The sequence below is a fragment of the Piliocolobus tephrosceles genome, chromosome 6 (genome assembly GCF_002776525.5).
Source record: "Piliocolobus tephrosceles isolate RC106 chromosome 6, ASM277652v3, whole genome shotgun sequence".
In the NCBI taxonomy this organism is placed as follows: Eukaryota; Metazoa; Chordata; class Mammalia; order Primates; family Cercopithecidae; genus Piliocolobus; species Piliocolobus tephrosceles.
The window spans coordinates 76,515,202-76,537,370 of record NC_045439.1 but is presented as its reverse complement, the minus strand read 5'-3'; the positions used below and the strand labels follow the sequence as shown (position 1 = coordinate 76,537,370).

Sequence of the window (22,169 nt, the reverse complement as noted above, 5' to 3'; positions counted from 1 at the left end):
TCTTCAATCTGTCAGTAGAGAAAGATTACCAAACAGTCTCTGCAAGGAACCTAGCAATGAGAATAAACAAACTCTCAAACCTCACAGTGCCTCAAAACCAATGCACCTGTGAAACTTACCGTCTAAAGGGGAAAAGAACCTTTACCCTAAACATCACTGCTAAGTGCCTGAAGGAAGAGGGAGCGTCTGTGGGGTGGCAGAGCCCATCTCCTGCATTTCCCTGCCTCCAGAGAACGTTACCCAACACAACATGCCACTGTCTCCTTCAGCTCTCCCTCTCCTTTCACTGCTTTTGTACAATCTGTCACCAAATTCTGTTGATTTCTCTGAAATGCCATTTGCACCCTCCCTCTTCTGTCTCGCCTTAGTGCCACTACCTTTTCTGATGTTGTGGCCATACCCTGGGAGTTGAGGTGCCAAGTCCAGGCAAACCTTGCATCTCTCCATCTCTGCCAGATGTACATCCTGAAAACTCAGCTTTCATTTGGTCACATCTCTGCTCAAGAATCATGGGGGCTCCAGAGGCCCTGCCAAGACTAACTTACTCCCTATACTCACCTAGCTTTATCTCCCAGAACTCCCCAGTATGTGCCCTCTATTCTAGCTGCCCTCCTGTTTGTTTGTGCCTTCTGAGACAAGTTGTATGACTTCTGGAATGTCTTTCCCTCTCACCTGCCACCTCCTCAACAGGATCCTATTGAATCCCATCTATTCCTTCAGTTGGTTCACATGGACCAAGCTGAGCATGTAGGGGGGAGGAGAGAGACAGGAAGGGCAGAGTTAGGGGCCTGGTGTTTTCCCAGTCCTGTTTTTCTCTTGTGGTTCCCCTATCATATTCTGACTCCATCACATGGAAATGCTTTTCTGCAACACCGACCCAGGCACAAAGGCACCATCAGCTGGATTGCCCTGGACCATCTAGTTGTGGAGGAAGGAGCTTATCTGCCCTCAGCTGGGTGGGCTGTCTTGATCTTCCAAGCCAGAAAGGGGAAAAAACTGAGGTCGCTAATGTTTACTCCCCTGTTGCTTCTTAGGAAAGACTTAGCCACTCCCAAGTGACTGCATCAAGCTCTGGGATTTCTGAGAGATGGATGGTGGGTTTGCCAAAGGAAAAAGTGCCAAGTTGGGTCTCTGGAAAGAATCCAGTGTTCCATAAACCTTGCCTCTTCCCTAATCATAGAAAGATCCATAAAATGACAGAAACGCAGTGGAGAATGCAGGCAGCAGAATGACACAGAAGCATCATTCTGTGCTTCCTGAAAAACAGAAAATGCAGATGGAGACAAATTTCATCCTCCGCCCCACCCTCCACTGCAGTGTGTTGCTCTATGAGAGATCTGCTCTGCACGCACACAGTGGGGGGAACTTTGGAAGAGTCTCTTGAAAGTGGCACAGTAAAAAGTGAGTTGTCTTTGGAGATTTTCTTACTCCTCTGCCAATAGGTGACTAGAAAGGTGACCATGATGGGCAAAAGTGGCAGGGAGGAAGGTGAGCACCTCCTATGCTTCCTGCCACCTTGAAGGGAAAAGGTTTACCAATGGAATGGGGGAGGTGGAGGGCAGGGGATTGCCTCCTCTTCTTCCACTTGAAGCACCATGAAAGAAGAAACGCTTTCATCTCCACGTTAGCAGGTGGATTGAGTAAGGGGTTCTCTGTTTTTATAACTTTCCCTAGAGGCGCAGGAGAAGCTGGTGAAAGCAGCAGGTTGGAATATCCCCATCTCATGCCTTGTGCTGGAAGATGGATGAAGATGAGAAGAAGTAAACTAAAAATACCTCCTCAAGCACACACACACGTGCACACACGACAGAGAATGAACAAGAGACTGAAAAGGAGAAAATACAAAACAAATCTCTTTAGGCAGTTATATTAATGTGATAATAACAACAGCAACATTAATTGTTTTACACATGCATTTATATTTTAAAACACTGGAGTTCATTATTTAGCAATATTCTTACAACAAATAATCCAATCAGGTAATAACCAAAATAACAGCTACCATTTACTAAATGATTACCAGGATCACCTCTCATGTGTTATTATACTGAATCTTCATAAACTCCTATGGTACTATTGTTATCTCCGTTTTACAGAGTGGGAAACTGAGGTTGGAGATGTTAAATAACTCGCCCATGAGGTGGAGACTGAAACTCAGGTCTGTCCAGTTCCAGAATCCAGCCTTTTACACTTACAATGTCCATCTTATGGCAGGGCTTTTCCACAAATTCAGGAAATAGAAAGGCATGGACGAGGAAATAGCCTTTATATCTCAACTCCCTGTGAGGCAGATACACACACACATATAAGTACTCCAAGAGGTCCCACTCTGCTGTACTTCTCAGTTACACCCATTCAGCTTTCATAGATACAGGTCCATGGATGAATGTCAAGTTTCTTGTAGGGACAAAGGTCAATCTCTAAGGAGAACACACCTCTCATCTAACCTGCATGTGAATCCGCAACAACGGTTTCCATTTGACAGGATGCAGCCCTAGCAAGGTGGTGAATTAACATCCAGCTTTGAAGTACTGTCATACAGGAGAATACTTTAAGACGGAATACAATGAGTGAGACTGAATGCCATTCAGCAGAATGGCTTGTGACATTAAAATACATGTTCGACTTGTGAGATTTAAGCACACGCAGAAAGAAGTGACTGCAGAAAACAGGCGCAAACAAATGGTGACAGCTCACGAGAGCGGGCTGCCCTGTTCTTCATGGGGTCCATCTGACCTTAGTGATGTTTGCTGTCAGCTACACAGAGGCCTTCTGACACAAACTGACCGTGAATATAACCGGGATAGTAAACACTGGGGCAGGCTGTAGAGAGAAAACAACAGGGTGCGGAAGAATTCTTTTCCTTCCCTTTCACCGAAGTACCAGGGATTCTGAAGATACTCCTCCCTCCCCCGGCTTCTCCTCCTTCCTCTTTCTCTAAGCCTCCTTATCCTCCTCCCCCTTCTCCCTCAACCCCTTAACTTCAACCAGAAGAAGAGATGGAGGGTTGGGCAGGGTAGCACAGAGAACGCTGTTCTTGAGATTTTGAGAGAGTTAAGTGTCAGTGTCAATGTCTCCCTCCCGCTTGCGCTCTCGAAATAGATACACACAAAACACCTACTGGAACTTTTAAATGATGACAGGAGATCCACAAGCCACCTGTGAAGCAAAATCTCAGCACTTTTTAGTCACAGAAACATATAGGCATGCAAAGGGCTCATGTTTATGAATTATATCCACATATACCTACGCAAAGCAGGTGGCTCTCGCACACACACAGGAACCCTCAAATACAAACATCTTGGCATTTCCTTTCCGCCAGCCTTGGCCCTTCCCACCCACCCAAAGGTGCAGGCCACAGCCACCCTCTGTGGGATCGGATGCAGGGTGAAGGGCGTCACTAGGTCGTGGCTACTCCCTGGCTGTGAGACGTGGGCAGGCCCTTTACTCTATGGGAATCTTTGTAAAATGAAAATAACTGCCTGGCCAGCGGCTGTGAGGATGAAAGGGTATTAATATACACAGGGCGCTGTCCTGCTTGGTTCCCGAACCTCCCTTTCCTACACCCACGGCTGGAATGATGGTGACTTCTGTCACTTGGTCCCCACCGTCAGTATTCTAGTGTGACACTGGGAAGAGTGGGGGCTTAGCCAGGGCCGCGGTCTGTACAAGAGGGTCCCAGCCCGCAGGTCACGGGACTGCAGGCCCAGGGCTAACCTTCAGAGCTGCACGAGCGCCGGGAGCCGTGGGCACGTGCGGAGGGCGAGCCGGTCCCAGGTGCGTAGACCCGTGGGTGGGGGGCGGAGCGGGCCAGTGGAGGTGGGCAGAGCCCGGCGGCAAGTCGACCCACGGCTGTGGGTGGCTTCCTCCTGTTGCTCAGTATCAGGGAGTGGCGGGGGAGGACATTCATTTCTTTTTTCTTCCCTAAGTAAGCATCCACCTATTTCCACCTATTGCTTTAATAACTATCGATTGTGAAAAGTCGGTGGGGCCTCTTAAAGGAGAAGACCGGCTCCGCGCCCCCGCGTCTGTGTTCGGGACTCGTCCGCGGGGACCTTCTGGACCTTCTCTGCCGGCTGCGCGGCAGCGATGGACGAGCGCCTGTGCACGGGCTCGCCTAGCAGCCTCGGGAACCGCAGCTGCAAGCTGTGGTTTGACCCCTGCCCCATCCACTCGCGAGGCCTTTTCTGCTCAGAGCCCCCAGTCACGTTCTTGGACCCAGTCACCTGCTCCGCAGCGCAGTCCCAGCGACCCAGGTTCGAGGACCGGGCCTGCGCTCGGAAAGTTATTTCAAAAGGCAGATGTGTTGCAACCCTCTCTGCAGCAAACTACAGTACGCGGATTCCCGAACCCTTCCCCGCCCCCACCCAGCCCGGGCCACCAGAGCCCGCCGCAGGAGACTGGCAGCAAGGAGAGCCACTCCTGAATGCACCTTCCCTTCCTCCCGCGCGCCCAAGTGCAGTGGGGTTGGGGGAAGACCCAAAGCAAACTCACGGCGCGGAGCAATCGCCAGTCGTCCTGGCCTGGAAGGGGTCCGACTGCTGAGGATCGGCTTCCCGATGTCATGCCCCAGCCTCCCCTCCTCCCCAGCCCCAGCCCACCCGGCTGGGCCGTCGCGGCCCCTCGGTACCTGCGGCGGTCACGGGCTCGCCCTCGCTCTGCTCCCCGGAATCTGAGTCCATGCTGCGGGCTACTGGCTGGGCGTCCACGGCCACCCGCCCGTCTGCGGGGCGCTCGGGCCGCCGCGACGCACTCAGTGCGGACAGCGGAGCGGCTGGAGCCCTGGCGGCGCGGGCTGGGCGGTGCGCGGCGGCAGCGGCCAGGGGGCGGCTCCGCAGAGGAGAGCGCCGCCCGCGCCCCGCTCCCCGCGTCCGCCGGCCGGTGCCTGCGCGCGAGGCGAGCGCGGGGCGGAGGGTGGGGCGCGCCGGGAGAGAGCTGGGAGGAGGGAGGGGAGGCGGGCGCGCGGAGGAGCCAGAGCGTCCGGCGCCCAGTGGGCTCCAGACTGGGGTTAAATACCCCGGGGGCGGCGCCGCGCCTCCCTACCCGCGCCCTGCGTCGGAGCCCTTGGACTTCCCCCGCGCGGCGAGGTTGTGCTGGTCTTGCAAGGCCGAGCCCCTTCCCTAGGGTGAGGCCAAGTTTGTAAGATTCCTAGGTGAAAAAGCGCTTCAACTCGCGCAGGAAAGGAGAGATTCCGAGTGTACCGAGTTATGGTACTGCCAGGGTTCAAGTCCAACTCCACCGCTCAGAGACCTTGGATGAGACCTGTGTTTTCTCACTAGGAAGATGAGGGAAGGGGGCGAAGGTGGGGGGTGATAAGGGAAAGGGGCAGGGTGGGGGGAAATGACAGTTTCCTCGTAGGACTGTTGTGGGAAGTAGTAAGACAAGGCATGTGCGGGACAGAGCGCAGGGCCTGGCACCTAGCGACGAAGTAAAGACACAGGCAGGTAATGCTAACTCTGGCTGTTTGAATCTTCTTCCGGCGCGGGCAGGGCAGGTGGGGCAAGCGGTGGTGAAGCTGGTTCCGGGGGCTCGGTGAGTCCGAACCCTGACTCGCCTGGAAGGCTGGAGCTACCCTGCCAATCAAGCAGCTGTGCCACTTCGCGCCCGCGACTAGAGAGGGGCCAGAATAAATTTTAAAAGCTTTTCTTTGTAGATGGGATTAAACACAGAGTGCTAAACTTCCGTAACACCCTCCTTTCTGAAAGGGGGTGGGGAAGCATTTGTAAACCTATTTACTAATTAAGAGCCCAAACGAGGGGGGAAATGCACGGAGCACTGAGGCCTTTTTTTGTTGTTGTTAATTCTTGGTTATCTGTATGCTCTTATTGTCTCCCTATTATAGGCTCCTAGACTCACAAAGCCTCAAGATGGGTTCTCTGCATGTCAAGTCTGCCCAGAGAGTGCAAACTATTGGCTGGAGCAAAAGAAAATCAAGAAGAAAAAGTCTACTACAAAGTGCCAATTACTGAACGTTTCCCTTTGTGTCCTCATGTAATCTGTACAATGACCCAGTGAAGAATTTAGGTTGCACCATTTGAAAATACTTTTTGGAAGTAGAAAATGGTTGACAGTTGGCAAGTTCATAGAATTCAGCTTATTTTCACTCCCATTTTACAGATGGGAAAAGTCTCAGAGAGAACAGATGATGTCCAAGTGGTCTCAGGTCATCCAGTAGGTGGGTGAGCTGGGACTTGAAATCAGGACCTTCTGATGTCCAGATCTGCTCCTGACTGCTATGGTATAGTGTCATAAGTGAGTTTTGGCTTCTGGTCTACCTGACGGCTGCCTTCTTTACTGAAGTGTGGGCTTAACAGAGTGCAAATACCACTCTACTTTGTGTTTGCAGAAAACAAAGGATGGCCAAGCTCAGGGACTCTAGTGATAAAAGTTGGATGGATATTGATGAAATGGTCAAAATGGATGTGTTATCTTGGGCAAATGGCTAAATGTCCCTCGATTTCCTCAAGTGTTGGTGAGATACCTTCATAGGAGGTGTCTTCATAGTGTGTTTGTAAATAAATTAATGAATGTGAAAGCTATTACCCAATGCTTGGCACACAGTGAATGTTTGATAACTGGAAAGAACACTAATTCTTATATCGAATGGATCCCATTTAGAAAAACAAAATATTTTAGAATTGCATTTTTTAATGGAAAGAAAAAAGTGGGGGCTGGGCGCGGTGGCTCATGCCTGTAATCCCAGCACTTTGGGAAACTGAGGCGGGCGGATCATCTGAGGTTGGGAGTTCGAGACCAGCCTGACCAACATGGAGAAATCCCATCTCTACTAAAAATACAAAATTAGCCGAGTGTGGTGGTGCATGCCTGTAATCGCAGCTACTCAGGAGGCTGAGGCAGGAGAATCTCTTGAACCCGGGAGGTGGAGGTTGCAGTGAGCTGAGATCATACCATTGCATTCCAGCCTAGTCAACAAGAGCGACACGCTGTCTCAAAAAAAAAAAAAAGAAAGAAAGAAAGAAAAAAGTAATGGCAAAATTTAGATACAAGATGATTCTCAAAAAACAAATAGTTGGGATCATTTAAAAACTTTGCTATAATAGCTTTGCAGTCATAAGGTAAAATAACAATGATAGCTTCACAGAACACAGCATATGGGATTGAAAAGGCATTCAGCTTCCTCTAAAGGTTGTGCCTAGATTCAATAACAGGAAATGTGAAACTTTCCCTATTTCCTTAGATCTCCTTTCCTTGCACTTCATGGAAGCTTTTTTGGTTTTGTTTGTGTTTTAATGTACAGGTACCCTGGGTTGCAGTGTGAGGGAGACAGACCACAGAGACACGTATGGATAACAGCAAAAAGGAAATGGAGAAACTACTGGAATTTGATCAACAGTAAACAATGTACTGAGAACACACGTTTACAACACATGTATGCTTATCAGTCATCAGGTCTTCACTAAGTATCTAGTACATTTTGACCCAGAGAGAAATGTTTGGGGCATGCGGGGGGTGAGAAAGAACTGGTCAAGGTATCCTGAAAAGTCTTTGAGTGAAGTTCTTAGATAATGCCTATTCATTTACCTGCTCCTATATTCATTCATAGTATATTTCTGCGAAAGGAGGCAGACATAGAATGAAAAATTGAATTGAATATGGAATTAGACAATGGGGAAGAGAGATCCAAACTAAATAAGGTCTTCATTCCAATTTCCTATGATGTGCAATCTGTTGTCATGGGACAGCAAGACAAAGGGAAATGACTACTGGCACGCGTGTGAATTTAATGAGGAACATTAGTGGAACACACCTTATCTCTCCTCCCAGTATGGAAAAATCTGTGTAAGAGAAGGAAGTCCTTAAAATAGTGTCCTATGACCATCACCCCAACTAAAACAGTGAAATCTGAGGTAGTGAATCTCCTTTTACAAACCAGTTCTGATGTATTTCTCGGGGGGAAAAAACTCTCAAGAAAGAGAAAAGGGGAAAGGGTTTCTGTAGTTCCTCTGTATATTTTTAGAAAAATGGCATCACTTTGCAGACTTGAATCTAGAGTCTGAGGGTTATAAACCAACTTCCTCAGTGTTTCCACTACATCTTTTCAGCCTGGCAGCTCTTCAGATATACGAGTTTCTACCACTCATTGGTCATTTCTTAACTCGAGTGAACAAAATTGTTGGCTTTTTAAGGAAATTGCCTGTCTGGTGGGTAAAGCATATCTATTTGTAAGGTGTCAAGAAACAGATAATAAAATAGATCCATTTCTGCTAACACAATAATACTCCTTTAATCTGAGCCAGTGCTATGACTCATCTGCCTGTCTCCTCTTGTGGGATGGAAAGGGAGCTGTCTGCAAACCTTCAGCAGTGGGAGGAGGGAGGGAGATACTTTTCACATGTTAGGGCTGCTGCTCTGCTTTGAAAACCCACCAACTCTAGAACTGCTGTTTTCTCTAGGCTGAAGAGGCCTTTGGTCCTTAGAGGTGAGACGTTGGCCCTGTTTTTGATAATTTATCTCAAGGTAGACTTTGGTCCCAAGGAAGCTTCTACCCAGAGCTAAGGAGGCCTCCATGGGACTGTAGGTAAGCTGGAGAGCAGGGTCCAAGCTAGCTTAATATCCATCTAACAGAACAAGGTGCTAGAAGACAGCCTTGAAAAAGGGAGCTTTTCCTATTTCTTTCTTGCCAGTAAAAATAAGCTTTAATTAGTCCCCCCTCTTGTTTAAAAAGTAATGCACATTACAGAAAAATTGGAAAATACATATACACAAAAAAGAAGAAAATAAATTAATTCGTAATTTTACCAATTGCAATCATGGTTAACATATGTTTTGAAAAGTTTCCTTCTATATGTGTACAGTATTCAGCTTTTATAAATCGCTTTTTCCTTTTAACAATATGTTGTGAACATCGTTTCATCTACTCTTTGATAACATGATTTTTAATAGCTGTACAATTTTCTACTGGATGAGTACACCATATGTATTTAAACAATCCTCTATTGAGCATTTATGTTGTTTCCTATTTTCTGCTCTAATAGTATCAATCAATATCATCATGTCTAAATCTTTGCACACATCACTAATCAATGCCTGTGAACTTTCAGCAGCCTCCTTGGTTTACCTTGGGAGAGAGAAACAAGAAAGAAAATTGCAGCTAACAAAATAATTGCTGTATATATCCCAAGACTTTAAGGTCATCAAGACTTTTCATGGGTATAATCTCCACTAGGCAGTGGGTGGCTTATTTGAGTTCATTCTTGCATTTGTCCAGCATCACTTGAGCCCAGAGGGGATTTCTATAGGTTTAGGAGAAGAATGCAGTTGCCTTCCACACTTTCTTTGTGGGCAGTGTGTCCTCTGCACAGCCCCATCCAAGTCCAGACCCCCTGTAGGAGGCAGAGGGTGGATGAGGCTGGCAACTTTGTCATTCAGCTATTCTCCTGGGTTCTTAGCTTCTGCTTCCTGAGCTGCCACCGGCAGGATAGCTTTCTGGGTGGTTAATGCAGTTATAGTGACTCAAAAGCACTGATCCAAAGGGAGAGGGAAATTGGGAAGGAGAAAGGGAGAAGAGAAAGAGGGAGAGAGAAGAAAACTCTATGGGCCCAACCTCTGTTGTGCCCTAGCCCAACCCTATGGGGTTATTTATAAGCCCTTGAAACAGCAGCACCAGAATCTTTGGTTCAGCCCCACTGGGAGCCTCCCTGATCACATATGGTGTGTGATCTCACTCATGGCATTCATTTTGGCTGTGGGATGTGACTCCACTGCTGTATGAGAGCTGTTCTTACAAGCATCTACACAGCTTGTATGTGGGTACCCTAAGTGACTGTTGAGCTCTGCCCAGTGCCTTCCCATCTTCCTGGATCCTTACACAGCTCTGTGGCATAGAAAAGGCCAGTATTATTCCCACAGGGGAGAAGACAAAATCAAGACCCATGAGGCTTCAGTGGCAACTAGAGTCTTTATGGTTTTCAGGATGATAGGAAAGTACCCAAAGACTGGGTGGGGCAATGTTACCCCAGTTTTCAAAGAGAAGAAAGGAGTTGATTCCAGATTTAACAAATTGGTGACTTTTTTGTTGCTGTGTAGCAAAAGTCTGGAACAAACAGGTTTATAAGCATTTAAAGAAGAGAATTCTGATCACCAGCAGCCAACATGGGTTCCTTACTATATCCTGCTAAAATAACCGTATTAACTTTCTTTAAACAGAGTCATGAAGTGTATAAATCAAGATAATTTTATTTTACTTGGGATGTATCAAGTATTTGTTGAGTACCCTCTGTGTTTCAGGTGCAAAATGAAGGGAAGTGACTGACTGTCACAGATACCATATATTATGATTTAAGTTTTGAGGAGGTCTTACACAGTTTCCTTGCTGCTGGTTGAACAATCCTACCCAGTGAGCTTTGATTCATGGGCTTTGAGTTAACTAGGAGGGAGGTCTCCAGTGGAGTGACATAGAACTCTGCCTTTGGCTCTAGTTTATTGTACTTTTTTTTTTTTTTTAAGACAACAACAAGAGTAGTGATTTAGAGAAAGAATTTGATGCTTGTGCTTGTCAATGGTATAGATTACCATACTAACACAGGTCAGAGAAGACAAAATCATGTGGGAAAGACATGTGGGTCTTAGTTGTCTATAAGAGCAACATGAGTCAACAGTGGGATAATAACTGTATTGCTACAATAAGGGCAGGAATAGTTCTTCTGTATTGGAGCTAGTCTTATAGACACCTGGGGTCTTATGAACATCTGGTGCCACATTTTAAGGGACATATCAGGAATCTCTCCAAGGTGGGGGAATCAAGATGTTGAAAGCAGCTTGGAAACCATTCTGTATGAGAAAGTTTGAATGTCAGGCTGGAGAAGGCCAAAAAACAAAAACAAAAACAAAAAAATCCAGAGAAAGCATGACTGGATTCATGTCCTTAAATGTGTAAAGACTTTAGCTTCTAGGCTGATGTGGGACTAATGGAAAAAAGTTATAAGAAGGGAGAATTTGGATCTTGTGCCAGTCCTGGCCTGCCTGTCCTTGCCCTTTCCATCCTCTGTATGGAAAAGGGGCTGACCCCTACAGGCTGCATTTGCCAGGCCTCTGTACTAGCCGGTTTCTAGCTGGATAGAGCCAGTGGGAGGTACTGGCAGAAGATGGGCAGGTTGGGGAAGGAATATTCTCCCCTATCCTCTGTCCCTCAATCTTGGCACCTTTGACAATTGTTGTATCTCCTCTGTGGCTCCAGCTCGCACCGAATGGACCTACTGTGGTTCCAGCTTTCATGAGGTGATACCAACCCCTTGGCTCCAGTAACAGCACCTCCTCCCTTTTCTCCTCCAGCCCAGGGCGGCAGTGACTTCATGCTGTTGCTAATGTCTAGGTTACCTCACTATCCTCTGTTTGGCTTCTCAAACCTGTGTAGCCAGTTCCCTGCATTGCATGATCTCCTTTGAAAATATGTAAAATAGGGCAGGGCGCGGTGGCTCACGCCTGTAATTCCAGCAGTTTGGGAGGCTGAGGCAGGCGGATCACCTGAGGTCAGGAGTTTGAGGCCAGCCTGATCAACATGGAGAAACCCCGTCTCTACTAAAAATACAAAATTAACCGAACATGGTGGTGCATGCCTGTAATCCCAGCTACTCGGGAGGCTGAGGCAAGAGAATTGCTTGAACCCAGGAGGCTGAGGTTGTGGTTAGCCAAGATCACACCATTGCCCTCCAGCCTGGGCAACAAGAGCGAAACTCCATCTCAAAAAAAAAAAAAAAAAAAAAAGAAAAGAAAAGAAAATATGTAAAATATTTTCTTAGTTAGACCTCATTGATACACATGTACCAGTGGTATAGGAATAAGAAAGTGTTTTTTAATGATTACAACTGGATGACCATGGGTAGGGGTATTGTGGGAGGCTGGAGGCCACGACTTTTAGGATTCCTTTGGAAATTGAGACATGGAAAGGAAATGATGTGTCCAAGTCCTGGGAGTGGCAGAGCTGAGACTAGAACTCAAGGCTCCTGATCTCCAGACAAGCATGCTTTCATCTGATGCTGACTCTTCTCCTGTGCATGTCTTTAAAAATATCCTCCCGTGGTTTATGTTAATCATCCTTCTGATCTGTGGAAGGGAAAATTGAATCTCCTAAATTTGTTTTTTCTTTTAATTCTCTCATGTTTATGTGACAACCCAGTTCAATAATGCTTACTCACTAATTATTTTACAGAACAAATATCGCTCGCCAAGTGTTGAGTGGAACCTTTTGTTCCTCCCTTCAAAGCGTTTTCTACTTAGAAAAGCTAAATACATGTTCCAATCTGGACGGTTCCATTTTTGTAAGTCTCTGATTTCATAACATCTACGCCCAGTCGAGGGCTGTAGAAGGGGGAAGAAATGTTCAAGGTCACCTAGTGTAACCCCATCACTTTAGATACGAAGAAATAAATCTAGAAAGATGGAGTGGTTTGCCCAGAGTTAGGAACAACTGGGACCAGAACCCATGTCTCTGGCCCTGTTTCAGGATTTCCCATCATATTACCATGCTCCTTTATGGCCTGTGTACTCCAGCCCAGGACAGCAGTGACTTCCTGCTGCTTCCTTTACTACATCCAGTTTTCATTTGGTTTACACCCTCACTTCCCAAATCTCTCTCCCCAGTACTGATCTTTCCTCTCCTTTTACCTCCTGTACACCAGTGTTCTAGGAGATCATATACATCTGGAATGGAATTAACAAAAGCAAGACTTGACCAATACCTCTTTTCAATTTCTTCATCTCATCAAAGACTCTCTCTCCTCTCCTCCCCTCCTCTTCCCTCCCCTTCCCTCCATCTCCCTCCCTTTCCCTTCCCTTTTCTTCTTTTCTGGGTTTTCAGACTTTCCATTCCTCTCTTCTATCTATCCAACATTTTCTTTCCCGCCAAGTCTTCCCTTGGCGTTGTCCTTAAACTGATCCCTCCCTTTTGTGTTCAAAGTAGTCTGCCTGGTTGAAGCTATCAACACTTCTAAAAGAGGAATCTTCCATGCCTGGTTGCCATAAGCCTTTGCTCATTCTCTGAGGAGGCATAAGTTAATGTTATCCCTTAGTAAGACACCTGGGCCTCTCTCTATTGCTTCTCTGGCCTCTTCACTGTGGCTGTGGGCATCTTAACACCTCAAACACGATTGCAGAGAAGGGAATTCCTTCCATGGCCAAGGATATCAAATTTATTTTATTTCAAACCATTTACAGACATCATCCCATGAGAGTTTCCAATGTTTCAACAACTTTCTCCTTTGACTGTCACTATCAATCTTAGCTGGTTTTTAGATCTTGCCAAATTTGTGTTATCTAGGCATTCATGAGCGGTTAGATTTACTGAAGCTCTTTCAGGATAACATTACAGCATAATGTTTGAGTCACAGTGACCTCATTCAAGTGGACTGGTCCTCCTCTAAAACAGACACGTTGACACCATATTTCCAGTTAGCTGAACTGTGGTCTTCTATCCTTCCAAACTCTGTATTACTTTCTTCTAATGTGTATTATGTCTCAGTCACATATTTTGTCAAAAACCCGGGAACTCGGTTCATCCTCCACATTCCTGTAACTCATACTTTAACTTCTCTTGATGAAATTTGTAAGTCCAAGGATCAAATATTTGGGTTCTGTCCCAGGAAACAAGCATGTGGGACATGTGCCTTCTTCCTTAGTATAGGTGATATTACTGTGAGAGTTAAGAGGAATGAGGAGTTACTGGCAGGAAAAAAGAGAGCCTCTGAAACCAGGAATCACTTCCCAACATGCTCTCCTCTGCTAGTACAGAGTGGAGGGTGAGGTCAGTGCAACCATTCTCACCTCAATCACATCTTTCCAACAATTACATCCCCATTGTACTGAAGATGCTAACAGCCTCCCAGTTCCCCAGGCTTATAGTCTCCAAATTAGTGCCCTTATTTCTCTCTTCCTTGCTTCCTTGCTGCCATCCAAAATCCTATCAACATCTGATGCTATTTCTACCATGAGTCTCTTGATTTTACCCTTTCCTTTCCATCTTCACAGGCTCCCTCCTCCCAGCTCTTTCCTGTGTCTTGATTGCTGCAACAGCACTCTCTTGGCTGTCTCCCCTTATCCATTGCTGCCCAAATCCAGCTACACCCAAGCCAGAGTTCAAGCTTTCTCAGCCATCCTAGAGCCGGCCTCTTTACTAACCTGCTATACTCCCCACTCACAGGAAAGTCCTGAATATACACCAAAACAAAGAACCACCCAGAGTCCACACAGCAAGGAGTTTGTCACAGCCCAGCCACATTCTGCATCTGCGCCATGTCAGTCTGTTTCTGCTTTCTGCCCTGCTGCTGCATGTCTTTCCTCTGGCTCTCTGTCTGCTGCAGCTTCATCCCTGGTGTGTGCACTCCTGGCCCCTCTTTCCCCCAGCTTAAGGCTGTCTCCTCCCTGCCAGTGGATGCTTTGCTGTGATGGCTGGAGGTTTTGGCTCTCTGACCTGGCCTTGGGCCCTTCTCTCTGAATTATCCTCATGGGACCTTCTGGCCAGTGTGCCCTTGTGTTCCTGGAACCCACATCCTCTTAGCTTTGCCTCTGAGTGAATGAATGTTAAGCAATTTCTGCTTGTGTTGGAGTGAAGACACCTGGATTTTTGTTCTGGCTGTTCATGAATTTGATGTGGAGCACTAAATAAGAGATGGGCTGCCTGTGCTGGCCCTCTTCAGATGCCAGCTCTGTGCATCCTCAGCTCACCACCTTGCATGCTTTGCACATGCCTCCCCGCCCCTATACTCCCTTCTCTGCCAGTTCCTGAGCCAGTGTCGACCAAGTCCCTTTCCCCTCTGAAGATGAAAAGATAAGGGGATGAGTCTTGTTTGTAATGTGGCATCCTTTGTGCCGTGGACCCCTGTATATCTATTGACCTGAGGTTTCCCCTTTGGCTCTGCCTCACAGAGTGTGGAAACAAGTGTGCTTGGGCTTTGCCGCAGTTTCCCCATTTGGACTCAGGTGTCCTTCTTGGGACAGTAGCCCCAACTTGCACACTGACTCTTTAGGAGGTCTGGTCATTTCCCGTTACTTAAGGTAACACTAGCAAGTCAGTTTTCATCTCTAGGGAGTGTACGTAACACTACCTGCCATTTAGTGGACTCTTACTTTGCTTCAAAAAATTAATTATATTGGACTTTTTGAATGACCAAAAAAAAATTTTTTAACTACCAGTTGCATTATAGCACCTTTAAAAAATATGATCAAGAACCAAGCAGAAATCAGAAAGTAAACACCCCTAAGCTATCAGAAAAGGTATCCTTTACTCAGGAGAGAGTCCTGTAGGCTCTCACTCATAGTCTAGTTTTCTTTCTTTACCCCAAAATTCTATCAGGAAGGCAGGGTAGAGCAGGTGCTCCTGTCTGCACTCATTTGACCTCTTACTCACCTGATGGCTTCCTACTGCAAACACCTGCAGGCTTTTGATAGTGCCTGGGAGTTAAGGGTAGTGGTTCTAAGAGAACAATGGGCAAGATTTGGAGATGAATCTGGGTTCCTGCCCCTTGTGTGGAACAATTCTGCATAGTCTTATAGAAGTTCTGGAAGGACTGAAGCCCAGCTGTCCACAGGGGTTGAATAAATAACCTCTCAGGAATGCACCTGGATGGGCTTCCTGGTACTTCCTGGGATCGCCTCCCAAACAACTACCTCTCAAGTCCTTAACTCAGGGTCAGCTTCTGGAGAAACTTATCCTAAGACATGCTGCAAGAACGAAAAGCCAAGAAATGATGGAAAGAGAAAATAGCAGAACTCTGAAAAAATACAGACAACAACTAAAGTATTTTGGGGTCCTGTAGCCCTTTAACAAGGACCACTGGGACACAAAGATATGTGGTATAGTTGCTCTACACACTGAGGGCTGGTGTGTGGTGATCTGGGTAGAGTGTATTCTTTTTAAGAGGCCCCAGGAATAAGTAAGATATTTGAGAAAAGGTTCTACCTGAAAAGTGAACATAGGTTGTGATACTTAAAGGAATGATTTGTTGGCTATCTAGAATCTTGAGTTTACTGAATGCCCCTTTCCCTGACGACCAGGATTTATTGGATTTTTAATTGAATAAAATTCATTGCCATTAAGACTCAAAGCTCCCAGTTCTTGTGGTTTGGTGCTTTAAGATTCATTTCCTTTATGTTTTTCAGTCTTTGATGCTGTCCCTTCTTATCTCCTGTTGCATAATGGAATTAGTTTTTTTTTAAAATATGGCTTCCCACAGAAACCCCCTTTCCTTCTTGGTCATTTCAGTGTCCTTTCTTGAGCACCATTATCTCATTCCTGGGGTAAGGGGATCAGTTCTGCATTCAGTATTCCAAAGGCCAGTACAGTGCACTGAGATTTGTACTTCTGCTTTGTTTCCAATCCAAATTGATTATTTTTTTTCAGTTTTCATCCAGATGTTTGATATCATGTAAACACAGCTTGAAAGTGTTCCTGAACTGCTTACAGATGTATGCCAGTGACACCCTTTCCAAATTATATATAATGATTCTCTGGGTCTATTTATATCCATGTCATAGTCTCTGGCTTGAATTTTAGCTATAAGACTAAGTTGAAAGAAAGTGAAAAATTCATGTGTATGAATAAATTGTTCACTTGATTAAAGACTCCAGATATTTGGAAATGTTCAGGGATTGATGCCATTTTCCACTGAATGCTGACATGTCTGTAACCATGGTGTTATGCCTGGATGTTTGTGTCCATTCCAAACTCACATGTAGAGGCCTAGCCTCTATGTGATAGTATTGGAAGAGCAGGCCTTTGGGAGGTAATTAGGGATAGATGAAGTCACGAGGGTGCGACCCTTATAATGGGATTAATGCCCTTAGAAGAAGAGACACAAGAACTCTCTCACTCTCTCTGCTCACAAGAAAGGTCAGCTGAGTACACAGCCAGAAGGTGCCCATCTGCTACCCAAGGGTAAAGCCTCACCAGAAACCAATCATACTGCACCCTAATCTTAGACTTTCAGGCTCCAGAATGGTGAGAAAATTTGTTTCTGTTGTTTAAGCCACCTAGCCTATGGTATTTTGTGATGGCAGCCTGAGCATACTAATATATTTGAGGACCCAGATTCTGTTGAGCCATTTAGTTTACAGTCACAGTGACTCTTAAATGTGCTGTATACCTATTTAGACTATACCTAATAGACCAACCTATTTAGACTTATTCATCTAGCGTTTGACACCAAAAAGATACCCCTTAAGGACCAAGGGTCTGCTCAATTCTTATCAAAGGCTTTACTGCAAGATATAGTATGTATAGGTGATTGCATAGAGGATGTTGTAGAAAATTCTGTTTTCCAAAGATGGTGGCAACCATACCTCCCATCTACATGCTTTTTTATAATGTGATGACATGCCTTCTACCAAGAAGTGGGGTCTATGTCCCTTTTCTTTGAATCTGGGTGGGCTTGTGACTTGCTTTGTAACCAACCAAATTTAGTGAAAGGGACTTTGGCTAACTTCTGAGGCTAGGCCAGAAAAGACTATCCAGCTTTTGTCTGGCCCTCTGGGACATTCACCTTTGGAGCGCTTAGCTGCCACAGAAGAATTCTGATTACTGTCAAACTCCATGCAGTGAGGCAGCTTGGGCCATGTGGACGAGCCATGTGTGAGTTCCCCTGTCCCAGCCAACAGCCAGCACCAGCCATCAGCTGCGTAAGTAAAGACGCTTCCAGATTCCGGCTTTCACATTGCCCCTGTGTGAACACCAAACATCATAGAACAGAGCAAGCTATTCTTGTTGTTCCCTGTCCACATTACTCTTGCTCAAAATTGTAAGCAAACTAAAATAATAATTTTAAGCCACTAGGTTTTAGGGTAATTTGTTATGCACCTATAGTAACTGGAACAAATGTACATCTCATTGATTCCTCTTGCCAGGAAGATCCCACACCTGAATCACACTAGTCCAGCAGAAACTTACCTTGCTTAGATCTTGTCTTCAGCTACTCTTGGGTGTGGTGCCCTGGTTTGTACCAAAAGGCAGGATCAGAGGCAGCTATTCTGTAGAGATACTGTTGAGGATGGAACAGAGTTCACTTAGGCCTTACTGCAAGAAAAACTGTGCTTTCTTGAAGGAACTGGTATCTTGCAAACACTGTGATTCTTGTCATTGCTCAGTTTTCCCTCTTTGCTTTGGCTTCTCTGATGCTTGGGACCAATTTTGGAACCAACTTGTAATAATTAATCTTATCTCTTTGTATCCTGCTGTATTTATTTTTGTGGCCCCTCAAAATACTTCTGGAACAACATGAGGTAAGTGGATTAATGAAGGGAAAAAATGTCCCTCAAATCACTGTAATGTTTGAGATTATTTTTAGACTGAGCTAGTTCTAACATATAACTTTATTACAACTAAAAACCAAACATACTTTATACTCTCTAAAATACAAATGCAAGAACCTAAAAGGGGTAGTCTAAGCCAGATGTTAAAAGAAATAATCATCATTACAAGGCAACACAATATCATGTAGTAAGCAAAATAATGAGATCTTTAGACAGGAAAAATAATATTTCTTGAGCACACACTGACTCCCAGGCACATATTTTCTAGGTCCTTTAGGTACACAATTTTATTTGACTTTGATAAAATAGCTCCAGGGGCATGCAGCTATCTTATTTTGCTGAAGGCATAGATCAGATCCTATTCATGTGAACACCATACAGATATAATTCTTTCGTGGAGATGGGGTTTCGTTGTAATTAGTCATGGCCCAGAAGAAGTTCAGTGCCCTGGCAGGGAAGGTGAAGTCACAAGAAGGAATAGTGACATTCCTGCAAGGGATAGCCTCTTACACAACCATTACTTTCTGAGCTCACACTTTCAGAACAGGATGTTTCATTTTCTTTCTTCTCTTCCACATTATCACCACTGTGCCCTGATCTCCTCTGGAAAATAGCAATGCTTCTTCAACGAGGCTCCCTGGAAACCTCTCAGATGTCGGCCAGACTGTGGGTGAGGCTTCTGTCATTCCCAACTCTGACAGCCTGCTTGTTTCTGGGCACTGACACGCAGAGGCATGCCATTTCTCCCCACATATGGACGGGAACTGGGAAATGTGTTCTTGGTACCAAAATAATTCCTCTCAATGGATTCAGTCATGAGCAGATCAGGCAACCATCGTGACCATGGGCTTCTGGGTGGGGCTTAGACATTCTTGCATTTTGTGTCATGAATTGTTCACTGTAATGATACCCTGCTTGCTGCCCTCTTGGTGAGGCAGTGATTTTAAGCACCAGAAAGGAGAAACCTTGACCTGTGGGTAAGAACTCCATCCAAGACCTAACCACAAGCTGCTGTTTATCTGGGTAATACTGCTGAAACTATGACTTAAATTCTCAAATTTCTCTAATGACTTCTCTGTGTAAATGATCTTTTGGTTACTACTGGAGTTATAAGTAGGTATGAAGTGACTCAAGGGGTGATTTGGGTGAGCCAAACAGCCGGACACCGTCTCCCTGCTGACCGTGGTGCCTGAAGTTCTGTCATCAGTGGTTCACACCACTGAATCAAAAGGAATTTTTCAGTGTCCAAGAGTTTCCTAATAAAAATTTTCCTGGATTGTACTTGAAGCAGGTAGATGGGAGTCAAGGTAAGCTACTGCCCTCTGTAAACTCAGCCCACTCCTTCCCACTTCCCATCCCACTAGCAACTGGTACCTGTGACCTTCATAAGGTCCTGGTTCGGTCCTGGCCAGTTCTGTACCAATTCAGGATGTTAGTGTCCTTCACATGCCAGCAGATGGGGTTTGGCAGTTCACTCACTCATTATTATTATTTTTTTTTTTGAGACGGAGTTTCGCTGTGTCGCCCAAGCTGGAGTGCAGTGGCCAGATCTCAGCTCACTGCAAGCTCCGCCTTTCGGGTTCATGCCATTCTCCTGCCTCAGCCTCCCGAGTAGCTGGGGCTACAGGCACCGGCCACCTCGCCCGGCTAGTCTTTTGTATTTTTTAGTAGAGACGACTCACTCATTATTAAGTCAGCAAATAGTTATTGGGCAGGTCCATCTCAGGGATCAGGTATTTTGGCCAGACTCTGGGCATACTGGAGTGAACAAAGTCCCTGCCTTCATGGAGCACACATTATAGTGTGGAAGGTAGAGAATAACAAGTTTACCAGTAATATACATGGGTCATATGGTGGCAAGTACTGTGGAGACAATGAGGTGGGGCTGGAGAGTGAAAGGGATGGGGGAACATATGAATGATATTGTATATGGCAGACAGAGAGGTTCTCTTGCCTGAGGTGACATTTGGGCAGAGAGCTATAAGCAGTGAATGAGCTATTGGGACCAGCACGCCAGGACAGGGAGTAGCTGGGGCAGAGCACCTGAGTGGGAGCCTGCTTGGTGGGGCTGAGGAACAGCAGGAGGCCTGGGTGGTTGAGTGAAGGCATGGAAAGGGTGGTAGTGAGGAAGTCAGAGAGGTGGGGTGACAGGAGCAGTTACTCCTGATTCCCCAGTTCAAGTGCCTGGAAGGCCTGGAGTAAGCCCTGGTAGAGCACTCACTCCATCCTGAGCCCTGGTGCCCTGGATGAGGCCCTGGAAACTGCCTGTCAACTCCCTTGGGGCTGTAACCCCATCCTTCTCTTCTGCAACAGCAAATATCATCCCGGCTACAGGGTGCTTTCCAGGGCTCTCCCTGGGATGAGCTCTTTAGCCTTTGGTTGGCCACTTCCCACTTCCCCTGCACAAGCAGTGGGGGCAGGCACCTCTTGGGTGGCTCCCCTTAGCCCCAGCCCTATTCTGTCCCAGATTCTGTGCTACCCCCAACCCCTCCCGACCATCCTTCCATCCCTTTACTTGGGCCTGTTTGCGTGAAATTATCAAAATTGCTTTGAGAGCAGTTGTGGGCAAACACGTCCCACCTAGCAGGTTTGGCCAGGGCCGCCCTGGGTAAGCCTCTCCCGCCCTGGGAAAATGTACTGAGTGCTTGCTATGTGCCAGGAGCTGTGCCTTTCATATGTCAAGATTTCATTTAATCTACCCCACTTCTCAATGAGGTAATACTACTAAGTTTTAGCCCAATTTTGCAGATGAGGAAATGGAAGCCCAGAATGGCTAAGTAATTTGGCCAAGGTCACACCGCTGGTAAGTGGTGAAGTTTTGGTTGAAAACCAAACCTGTCTTCCCCAGAGTTCTTCTCACTGAATGTGTGCAGGAAGAGGTTCTGAATGGAGAATGATAACAGGGACCACTCTATTGCTCTAGGCATCAAGGACCTACTACTCTATGCATCCTGCTCACATTATTCGCCCACCAGGAATGAAGATCCTGGAAACTGTCCCATCATCCTCCACCAGTGACAGCTCTACTATTCTAGCAACCAAAACAGCTGTTTCTCTGGCCTGGAGTTCCCTGATTCCAAAAAGAAAAAATCCTGCATTTGTAGTATTTCCCCTGATGTATAATATTCTTTTTCCTGGCCCTAATGCCTAGCCTCTTACATCCAACTTTCATTGAATGCCTGGTGGGTGGCAAGGGCTGGGAACACAAAGCCAGTTACAGCCTGGTCCCTGCCATCATGGGGCACCCAGAGCAGAGGACCAAGTGACCTCTCAAGGCAGCTGCCCCATGACACTGTTTTCCTGATGGAAAAACCACACTGCCGTCTTCCCCCACAGTTCCCCTCAGATCTGCAGGTTCTCATTGAGCAACTATTACCTGTCAGGTATGGTCTTGGGCCTGCTGAGGACACAGTGAAAAATGAGACCCTTCCAGTCTTAAGGAGTTAATAGCTAGATTTTGGGGGACAGGAGGCCATGCGGAGCAGGTGCAAGACAAGTACCCCAAACCCTCTGCTAGCAAGCAGAATATAAGGCCTTTTCTTGCTGAGCTATGTGTTTAAAAACAAAACAAAAAGTAAATAAAGACAATGCCATTTCAACAAGATGAACCTGAAATGAAAATGGAAAAATATTTTAAAATTTTCATGACATTCAAACTGAAAATTATTTTGAATTAAACTGGTGTTTTGCAAAAGTTCCACATTTATCTCATGCGGCTTTTTGAGAGCTTTCTAGTAGATTAGGAAGCTCCTGTGCAACTGGTTAGGTCAGTTTTCACTCAGCCTCCAGATGTAGAACTCATAGGGAAATCAATCCTGTTTCCAGGAGGAATTACAAAAACATAGATTTGAAGGCAACTTCCTTTGGCTCAGAAAGTATCACTTGTTTTCTATTGCGGTTTCATTTGGGTC

At 46.0% G+C, this 22,169-nt stretch overlaps 1 protein-coding gene across 1 annotated transcript in view; it reads right to left on the bottom strand.

The window, feature by feature from the left end:
* TNFAIP8L3 (TNF alpha induced protein 8 like 3) overlaps positions 1-4,993 on the bottom strand; it is a 38,990-nt gene extending 33,997 nt beyond the window's left edge. The window contains exon 1 of the mRNA XM_023227229.2: positions 4,631-4,993. Within this exon, the coding sequence (XP_023082997.1) occupies positions 4,631-4,682 (52 nt within the window). The 5' untranslated portion in view covers positions 4,683-4,993. The remainder of the gene's footprint in view (positions 1-4,630) is intronic.
* Positions 4,994-22,169: the final 17,176 nt, after the last annotated feature.